The sequence below is a fragment of the Cucurbita pepo genome, chromosome 15, assembly GCF_057944985.1.
Source record: "Cucurbita pepo subsp. pepo isolate OVF chromosome 15, ASM5794498v1, whole genome shotgun sequence".
Classification (NCBI taxonomy): domain Eukaryota; kingdom Viridiplantae; phylum Streptophyta; class Magnoliopsida; order Cucurbitales; family Cucurbitaceae; genus Cucurbita; species Cucurbita pepo.
The window spans coordinates 1,670,568-1,680,602 of NC_141812.1; the positions used below are offsets into that span (position 1 = coordinate 1,670,568).

A 10,035-nucleotide genomic window follows, 5' to 3' on the forward strand; every position below is an offset into this window, starting at 1 on the left:
CTCGATGATTTGTTAGTACAATGTGAACTATTGGCGTGACCAATTTAATTAATCCAAAATTTCAAGTTTATCGGTATAATTGGAAACAAAGTAATTAAATATATTGTTTTTAAGTGGAATATTAAAATTATAATTTTTAACGAAAATAGGAACTTAAAAAAAAAAAAAAAAAAAAGTCTAGAGAGAGAAAATAGAGGAGAGAGAAAAGAGAGGAGAGAGAAAGAGAGGAGAGAGAAATACATCGGCGGCCTGACCTCTTTGTTCTTCTTATACTTCTGCCGTCTCTCTCTCTCATCGCCACGATTTTTCTGGTCTCATCCATTTCTTCTCTTTCCCTTTCTTCATGTTCAAGATAAATATTTTCTTCCCCGAAATTTTTGTCCTAAATCTCTGATCCGAATCCCGTATTTTTCGATTACTGTTATCTCCCTTTCATCCATCAAAATTTTTTTTTTTTTTTTCCTCTTGATTTCATCTTTCAAGACGAATTTTTCGTTTAATATTCAGTTTTTTCAGTCAATGTAGCTTGATTTCTTTGAAACTAGGGTTTTAATTCGCCGTCTGGCGTTGAATATTCTCCAGGGCTTCGATTCCTAAAATATGTAGTTGAAGAGGATCATCTTCTTTGACTAGTTTTGATTTGTAACATCTTCTTTGACTAACAGCTTGATTCATCGTCTACTGTAATCTGGAGGGACTTTCTTGTTCTTCAATTTGATTGTTGTGAGGCTCTTCAGAAACTCAATCTGTCTAATCTGCTGAAGTCGTCGGCAGTGGAATTACCGACCGGAAAAAGGATCGTGCTCTTATAGACGACGATTTGAGGCAAATCGGTGTTGGTGTTGTTGCATTTAGCTTTTGGGTTGACTTTGATTAAAGAATTGGATCATGGACCATGTGATTGCGGGGAAGTTCAAGCTGGGGAGGAAGATTGGGAGTGGGTCTTTTGGAGAGCTCTATTTAGGTCTGTCTCGCAATGGTTTCCCTTGTTTTATGTTCTTTTGTAACTTTTCTCTATACAGTAAGCGTGGTTTTGATTCATTTGTTTTCTTTATTGTTGCAGCTGTTAATGTGCAAACCGGAGAGGAGGTTGCTGTCAAACTAGTATGTGATTGGGCTTCAATGGAAGAATATTTGTGATTTTTGTTCTGATTTCAACTAACTGCTTACTTTTTCATTATTAGTAATTGCTGCATCGAATTTCTGTTTACTCGTATCAAGATAGATTCAAATGATTTCTTCTTGTTGATAATCTCGTTGTTGGCTTTGAGGTCCTTTGATCGTATAATTCTTTCCAGTCTACTTTAATCAACTTGTGAAAGAAACTTCGCCAATATACTCATGTGGTACTTCATTGGACGATATATATAAGATCCATATGTATAGATATCATCATCTACATCAGAAAGCCGTATGCTTCAAAAAAAGAAAAAAGAAGAAGAAGAAGAGATCATTACTATTATACCAATTTAGGGAAGAAATTTGCAACTAGTGCTATTGATATGATCTGATCTCAACGACATTTGTAAGCTTGATAAGACGATTGCATCTAAGGTGTATGGCTCATTTGGATGAGAGGACTAGAACAGGAATGAACTGATAAGCTGGTGGTTAACAATGTTCCCTTTTACCTTGTTATGAGAGGAAGGAATGCGGTCTTAGTGTTTCTTGCTCATCTCTCTCCTGCTTTCTCTTACAAGACAGACAGCAATTTTTAGTTAATAGATCAAAACATCATTTTACTTAATTGATTCACTTTACCTCTTTTTCTTTCTCTCTTAATGAGCAACCTCATTTCCTTTGATTTTAGGAACTTGCTTTTTATGTTTTATCGCTTGTTTCTGACAGTCTGACAACGAGTAATAAGTGCCCCCTGGATGTTAAGATATTTTAATCTTTGGTTGTTCATATCGTATGCTTTCAAGCTAAAGTAATCTCTTTTTACCAAAGCTTTCAGTCCTTGGAGTGATCTTGTTTAAATTTTGAGGAATAAATACAATTAATTAAAGAAGACAGGTTTTTTATGAATTCTTCTAAGTTTAGTTGCTATTTTTCAGGAACCTGTGAAAACCAAGCATCCCCAGCTTCATTATGAGTCCAAATTGTATATGCTTCTTCAAGGAGGAAGTAAGTCTCTCTCTCATTTTCTCTCTCTGATCATTAGATGTTGTGTAAATGGATGTCTAATTGTCTAATTAATGGGGAAGTAAAAGTGTACAATTTTTAGTTTGCATCATTTGCCGTTGGACGATAAATGCCAGGGGACAGTTAGATGTTCTTGGTACTAGTATCCTAATTCATCTTTTAAGGTCTTCATTTTCATAATTAGCTCTTTTACGATGTCATTAAATTCTATATTTTGTTGATGAAGCGGGAATCCCCCACCTGAAGTGGTTCGGAGTTGAGAGTGATTACAACATTATGGTGATTGATCTTCTGGGGCCAAGTTTGGAAGATTTATTTAACTACTGTAATAGAAAGTTCACATTGAAAACTGTCTTGATGCTTGCAGATCAATTAGTAAGTGTGCAGGGCTCTTTTTGTGTTGTATACATGAGCATTGGTTGGATGGTCCAACTAATTAACCCCTACCTATTTATTGTAACTTTCAGATTAACAGGGTTGAGTACATGCATTCAAGAGGTTTTCTCCATCGCGATATAAAGCCCGACAACTTCTTAATGGGACTTGGGCGGAAAGCCAATCAGGTACTGTTTTTATGTGGCCCTCTATGCCCCCTATCAAACGGAGATTTTGTGAGGTTCTAGTCTTTTAGTGATTCAAATTATTGACAGAAATTCAGGAAAATGGGTAAGAATGATTGAAGTAGCAAAGTCTTGTATTGTTCCATTGTATTTGATGCAGTTTCGATTAAGGATAATAATATTTTTGTTATAGGCAATTGCAATAACAGTTCACGGTTTTTTCTAATCAGTGTTTCGTGTAATAATGCCGTTATAGGTATACATCATTGACTATGGCCTCGGAAAGAAGTACAGGGATCTGCAAACTCATAAGCACATACCATACAGGTTGATACTGATCTTAACCTCAGAGCTGAGAAAATTATGGTTCTGTCTGCGACATGACATGACATGACAACATATGTATCTATTTTGTTTTAAATTATCCAATTCTTTGAAGATTCAGTTAAGTACAAGAATCTTTACAGTTTTTCCACCTCACTTTTTCAGGGAAAACAAGAACCTCACTGGCACAGCTCGTTATGCTAGTGTTAACACTCACCTAGGAGTTGGTGAGTAGTTTTGGAAGGGGATGAAATTCAAAACTTCGAAAACGTTTCAGCATTTTTATTTTATTTTTAATATTATGCTTTTTTATGGGCAGAGCAAAGCCGAAGGGATGACCTAGAGTCTCTTGGTTATGTGCTTATGTATTTCCTAAGAGGAAGGTTAGTCTACTGAACTCCTAAAGAACACTCATGCATGTTTTAGGGCAGCCAAATGGAATACATGAATACTCTTAGTCTTGTTTTTTGTTTGTGTATAATGACTGTAAAATTTCTGTTTCAGCCTTCCATGGCAGGGTCTCAAAGCAGGCACCAAGAAGCAAAAGTATGACAGAATCAGTGAAAAAAAGATTTCCACTTCTACTGAGGTACCCCAAAGAATCTAAAACAAAAACACGTAGCATATGTGCTCGTATATGTAATAATCATCTAGAATGATAAAATTTTCAATAACGATCATTTGATTTCAAGTATTAAGTTATTATTTTAATCATAATTACTCTTATTTTATGTTAATATCATATATAATAATTAGTTAGTATTTCTTACTAATATCGATAACAGTGTTTGTTCGCCCTCCCCTCGAGAATTAAAAATTAAAAATAAAAAATAAAAAAATAAAAAAATAAAAAAACTAGTGAAACTTTCGTTAGATCGGGCAGAGTATAAAAATGGTGATGCGATAACACTGATACTATTATACAATTTATATTATTCTTTGTTAATATATTTTTATTTCCAAACACGGCCTCACCATGATCATAGAACATATGTCTCTTTTATGAGCAATTGGTCTCTATCTATGCTACTATTGCTGCTATTAATTGTAATTATGTTTTATAGGCGCTTTGCAAATCACATCCACCAGAGTTTGTATCTTATTTCCAATACTGTCGATCACTGAGATTTGAAGACAAACCAGATTACTCGTATTTAAAACGACTTTTTCGTGACTTGTTCATACGACTAGGTAATTCATTGTTCTTTATCTGAACCTTCTAACTTTATATTCACAATGTTTATTTCTTTAGCCCTCTATATAAACCTTCGTTTGAAGGTTTTCTTTCCCCTCCTTCAAGTGGAGCCATTTTCTGTAATTTTTTCCTTCATAGGCCGTGGACCTCTGTTTTTGTATGACCTAGTTTGGTGTACATTCATTCATCTTAATGTAATCCGATTTCTTATTGGAACGAATTTGTTGCTTGAACTTTCATGGCTTGCTTTTATCTCCCTTTTTCGTCGTCCATTATACCATTCAGTGATGAGTATGGATTTCTTAAGGATCTGAATATTTCCTTTCAGGCTATCAATTTGATTATGTGTTTGACTGGACTATACTAAAGTACCCTCAAATTGGAGGTGGCTCCAGAGGACGAGTAAATACTTGCAACTTTTTCCTTTTGTTTATATATATATATGATATGGATTTGTTATTTTGGTTTCTGGTCCCATTTTGTAGCACTCAAGTGGGAAAGCCGCAGTTACTCCAGGGCCATCTGCAGAAAGGCCAGAGAGAACCTCAGGTCTGCTTCCTTGAAGTTTTTCTCGTTTAGAATTATTGTTATTTTTCTTTAAAAAGGACTAGAACATGAATTTTCAGAAATAAAGTTCCAGTTTAGCGTTAAACATATTGCTTATTACTTGTTGGTATTATTTGTTGAAGTGGGGAAAGAGATCCGGGAAAGATTGTCAGGTGCGGTTGAAGCATTTTCCAGGAGGAATATTTCCGGTTCCAGTCCACATGTTGATCATTCTAAACAAAAGGCTTATGAGGATGTGGTAAATTACTTTCATTGATTTTGAACTATCATTTAATAACATATTACTTTATCCAAATCTTACTATTGAATCTTCTAGATTGGATTGATTTACATCTTTTATTGTATCTTTGCAAATTCTATTACACTTCCAATTTTTTGTTTCTTGGTAGTTATGTTCTTAAAATTATTTCTTGTTACAAGTTTGAATGGTTACCTGACGTAATGTTTACGGATGGAGATGAGACTGTCTATGGGAGGAGAAGTTGGAGAGGGGAACGAAGCATAAGGTTTGGAAACCTCTCCCTAGCAGATGCGTTTTAAAACCTTGAGGGGAAGCCCAGAAAGGAAAGTCCAAAGAGCACAATATCTACCGGCGGGATTGGGTTGTTGCACGAAGAGAGGTTGTTTGGCCCTTTTGGTGCAAATTCTTTCTATTTCGGGAGGGACACCAAAAATAGAAGAGCTGACGCATGCCTCGGGTGTGCTTTTATGTAGTGAAAAGGAGAAGAAAGTTGGAAAAAAATGGGGTAGTTTTGTTCAGCTTGCTCTAGAGAAGGGAAGAAAGCAAAAAACATGAATTGGAAGTAATAAAACCAAGGTTGCTTGAGAAAAAAACGTAAAACGTGAAGTGAAAACCGTAAAACTGGTACATGAAATGGAACTAGTAAAAATGACGTGCTACAGGGCTAAGAACCAAGCCTTAGGAGTTGCCTGGTTATAATCGTTGAAGTGTCTGCTTAGTTTAGTTTTGGTTGGATGTGATTATTGTCCTTCGATTTGTTTGACAACGAAATTCAGATCGAATTTTCAATTTTCAGAGCTGTTTCTTGAACTAAGCTCGTTCGAATAAATTTTCTGTAACGTATCATTGTTCTTCATTTGTTCTGAAGAACCATATGCTACTCAAATGTTGCATTTGGGGAAAGATTTAGGTAATCTTTATAGTTGCACTTGGGAATTTTGGAGGATACTTCATTCATGATTGTTGTAGTGATTGCACTTAGTGAGATCATGCTTGTAGAATGTGGTGTTATATCAACTTTCTAATTGAAGTTATGGCAATCCTTGTTTTCAGCGTCCTGATTCTGACCGTGTTCGTGGTTCTTCTTCCCGATACGGAAGCTCCTCGAGAAGAGCTGTAATTGCAAACAGCAAGCCTAGTTCTTCTGCCGATCACAGTGAGGCTCGTCGACTAGTAGCGAGCACTGGACGCCCCTCTACCACTCAAAGACTTCATTCTTCTTACGATACAAAGCCAACCTCATTTGTTCGAACATCAACTGCAAAAGGCAACCGTGACGATCCCCTCCGAAGCTTCGAACTTCTATCAATCAGGAAGTAACAAGTAACAAGAAGGTTTTCATTAGGGTATTTGGCACACGCATTAGAGGGATAACGCCCTCGCATTTGCGATTATTTGCATCATTTAGTTCTGTTCTTTCTTGTACATGGACATCGCGCAATCCCAACCCGAACCCGATCATGAACCAACATTGCAGCAGCAGGTCAGTTGACACATCTTGTATGACCCACCCCCCACCCCCCTCCCCCCTCCCTCAAAAGAAAAACCAGGATTATTTTTTTCCAGCCCTTTGCCCTCTGAAGCGTTTACAGCGGGCGGGCGATCGTATCATGTTCTTAGACGCCACTCGAGATGCAGACTTTGACGTTGAACATTTCTACTTGTGACCCAAGTAACTGTAATAAAAACTGTTATTTCCTTTCAAGTAGCTTATGAATTCATGAACAACTTGGCTGCTGGAGAAACAGAGACTTTTAAACCTTCTTCTGCTTCCTTTTTTTGATCTTGTAGTGATGGAAACAGACAATTCCTGAGCCTTTTCAATTCAGAAATGGCCTCTTGCTTTTCCAGGAAAGTTCTTATAATCTTTTATTTTTTCGTTTTTTTCTTTTAAATTGAGATTATAAACATTTCGTCACATTACGAAATTTGATTTAAGATATAAACTCAGTTTGAAATATATTCACATAGGAATTGTTACCCGTATATTTTGTATATTTTTATGTGTAGGAATTAGTTGATAGCTTATATCTTATTTATTTATAAATAATGGTGTGGTGAGCCTGAAAGGAAAGTAATGGTGTGGTGAGTTAGAATATGTTGGGGGATAATCTTATTTATAAATAAAAAGGAAAAAAGGAAAAGTAATTTCTAATTTTAGTTTGTAAAAAAGAAGAGAAAAAGAAGAAGAAAAAGGGAAGATTTGGAGTGTTAATAGAGAGAGAGAGGTAATATTTGGAAGGGGATTTTGTGGCGAAAAAGGCATTGGAACGCCTAACCAACAACAAAAGGAAAGCCACCAAATGAACGAAATGAACGATCCCTTTTCTTCTTGTTTTCGCACCCATTTCTCTTCTTCCTTCTTCATCTTCATCTTCTTCTTCTTCTTCTTCTTCTTCTTCTTCTTCTTCTTCTTCTTCTTCTTCTTCTTCTTCTTCTTCTTCTTCTTCTTCTTCTTCTTCTTCTTCTTCTTCTTCTTCTTCTTCTTCTTCTTCTTCCATTCCTATTACCATTATTATTACCTCACTTCTTCTTTTCACTTCTTCATTCTTCTTCTTCTCCATACACTCATATTAAGAAGATGAAAGGCCTCCTCAAAGGCCTCAAATTCATGTCCCAAATGTTTGGTATTCCCTCCCTTTCTCCTTCCTTTCTCCTTCCTTTCTCTCTTTCTTCTAACACAATTCTTCTTATGCTTTCTTTTTGCCAGAAAATGAGAAAGAACCTGAAATGCAGATTGGCCTTCCCACTGATGTCAAGCATGTTGCCCACATTGGCTTGGATGGTCCCTCTGTTAATTCTCCTAGCTGGGTATTTCTTACTTTATTATTTCCGAGCCTTCATCATGAAAATGTTTTCACAAATACTTTTATTTCGTCTCAATGGATTCCACGGTTTTTTTTTTTTTTAAATATTATTCCGCTGCCGACTTTGAATCTTAAATAGGGTGTTCTTGTGATAAGGCGTTTGAACGCTATGAATGTTGTGGTAAAGAGTTTCATTTCTTTTAAATGAAGGGTTTTTTTAAAAAAATATTATTGAGTAAGGGACTGAATCTTAAATGGGGTATTCTTATGAGATGTTGAATGCAGATATAGATTATTGGGTGAGGGACTAAATTTTAAATAGGGTGTTCTGATGAGGCATTGAATGCAGATACAGATTATTGGTGAGGGACTAAATTTTAAATAGGATATTCTTATGAGGCATGGAATGCATACGAAGATTATTGGGTGAGGGACTAAATCTTAAATAGGGTATTCTTATGAGGTGTTAAATGCAAAAAAAAATTATTGAGAAGAGACCAAATCTCAAATATAGTATTCTTATAGGGCAGAATGCAAATCAATGTTTTGGCAAAAAGTTTAATTTCATTGAGATGGAGGGTTTTTTTGAAAAAAAAAATACTGGGAAGGGACCAGATCTCAAATAGAGCGTTCTTATAAAGTGTTGAATGCAAATGAATATTTTGGTAAAAAGTTTAATTTCATTTAAATGGAGGGTTTTTTTTTGAAAAAAAATTATTAGATAAAGGACTAAATCTCAAATAGGGTGTTCTTACGACGTGTTGAATGCAGATGACTGAATTTAAAGCTCCGCCTCCTTCATCTGCCCCTAATGGAGATATCAAAGCCTCGAACGGAGATGCCTCTGTCCCATGGGCATCTCAAGGTATTGAACACTTTTCTCGTCTCCCTAATTTTAATTTGAGTTTCATTTTCATCTGCATTTCTATGTAATCTGATATATATATACATAAGACTAAACAGATATAATCTTGAAAGTTTATAAATGGCCTAAATTAATCAAAATACCCCTAAACTTTCAAAATTTTCAATAACATCCTTAAACATTTTGAAAATTTCAAAAATACCCTTATCGGACGAAAACGGTTTCTTAGTATTTTTTTTTTCCAAATATACCCTTCAATTTTCAAAAAATTATATAATTATTATTAAAAAAAATTAAAATAAAAAATTATAAAAATACACAAAAATAGCATATTTAGAAATTTTAAAATACTTTAAAAATTAAATATTAGAATTGGATAAAGTTGTAATTTAACTAAAATTATTATTTAAAAAAAAGGAAATTTAAATCTTTTGAAATACACTTGTGGGAGAAGTTACTGAGTGGTGATGGATTTCAAATAGATTCAAAAAGGGATATGGCAGTTACGACCCGGGACTTGCCGGAGCTACCGAAATCGTCGAGACGGCAGTCGTCGACCGTCGGCGAGTCTACGGGGAAGGAGAAATCGGAGAAGGTAAGGTCAAAGAAATCTTCAAAGTCGAAGGAATCCGATGGCGTCAGAGCGTCCCGCCGGAGCGCTGATCTGAACCAGGGCGGCGAGTCTCCGACGCAGGGCGCCCCTGGAATTCCGAAAAAAGCGCGGCGAAAGAGATCGAAGGAGGACGGATCGACGAGATCCAAATCCAAAGCCACGGCGGCGGAGAGTTGTTCGTCTCAGTTCTCTGATAACGGGTCGGATGCCGGATCCATAGCCGGATCCATTTCCAGATCCAACGACGAGGACTTGTTAACGGGAGACGTTTTCACGTGAAAAAAAAGGGGAAGAAGGAAAAGGGGAGAGGGGCAATTATGTAATTTAAGGTCGTAGGTAGGGTAACTCTTTAGTTTTACCGCATTTTTTTTACCTTTCTTTTTGGGTTAAGTCACGAGACATATGAACTAGGTGTTTGGAGCACTAAATCACATACGTGTTCAAAATGTTCGATGACCCAAAAAACTCATCAACCCCGTACAGTTCGGGTTGAATTCAAATAAATGAAAACTTTATGAATTTGATTGGTTCATGTATTCCCGTAAAATTAACTTGGGATGAACAGAACCAATCTGAGTTCATTGTTAATTTTAAAATATACATTTTTGCTTATATATACGTGTTTTTATTTTATTTTATAATTATTTATTCCCAAAAAGAATATATATTGAAATTGAGTGGTAGATTTTAAATAATAATAAATATTTTATCGCATTTA

The 10,035-nt window shown here is 35.6% G+C and overlaps 2 protein-coding genes across 2 annotated transcripts; both read left to right on the top strand.

Annotated features, from left to right (window-relative positions):
• The first annotated feature begins 165 nt into the window (after positions 1-165).
• On the top strand, positions 166-6,920 carry LOC111811572 (casein kinase 1-like protein 6). Its single transcript, XM_087118050.1, has 15 exons — positions 166-311; positions 666-964; positions 1,064-1,104; positions 2,058-2,127; positions 2,372-2,520; positions 2,613-2,708; positions 2,962-3,032; positions 3,195-3,256; positions 3,349-3,412; positions 3,534-3,618; positions 4,094-4,220; positions 4,553-4,626; positions 4,710-4,773; positions 4,914-5,029; positions 6,086-6,920. The coding sequence occupies exons 2-15, from the start codon at positions 889-891 to the stop codon at positions 6,350-6,352; spliced, it is 1,362 nt and encodes a 453-aa protein (XP_086974176.1). The 5' UTR covers positions 166-311; positions 666-888; the 3' UTR covers positions 6,353-6,920.
• A 251-nt stretch (positions 6,921-7,171) lies between these two features.
• LOC111811573 (CRIB domain-containing protein RIC6-like) lies at positions 7,172-9,929 on the top strand. The gene is made up of 4 exons (XM_023698490.2): positions 7,172-7,659; positions 7,743-7,843; positions 8,611-8,704; positions 9,187-9,929. Exons 1-4 carry the CDS (start codon positions 7,614-7,616, stop codon positions 9,594-9,596), a joined length of 651 nt encoding a protein of 216 aa, XP_023554258.2. The 5' UTR covers positions 7,172-7,613; the 3' UTR covers positions 9,597-9,929.
• Positions 9,930-10,035: the final 106 nt, after the last annotated feature.

Excerpts from the sequence above, each read along its gene's own strand:
- LOC111811572 (XM_087118050.1), top strand. The coding sequence starts at position 889 with ATGGACCATGTGATTGCGGGGAAGTTCAAGCTGGGGAGGAAGATTGGG. Across the intron at positions 2,521-2,612 it reads TGATGCTTGCAGATCAATTA|ATTAACAGGGTTGAGTACAT; the intron begins GTAAGTGTGCAG and ends TGTAACTTTCAG. Across the intron at positions 3,033-3,194 it reads CATAAGCACATACCATACAG|GGAAAACAAGAACCTCACTG; the intron begins GTTGATACTGAT and ends TCACTTTTTCAG.
- LOC111811573 (XM_023698490.2), top strand. The coding sequence starts at position 7,614 with ATGAAAGGCCTCCTCAAAGGCCTCAAATTCATGTCCCAAATGTTTG. Across the intron at positions 7,844-8,610 it reads CTGTTAATTCTCCTAGCTGG|ATGACTGAATTTAAAGCTCC; the intron begins GTATTTCTTACT and ends TGTTGAATGCAG. Across the intron at positions 8,705-9,186 it reads TGTCCCATGGGCATCTCAAG|ATTCAAAAAGGGATATGGCA; the intron begins GTATTGAACACT and ends GATTTCAAATAG.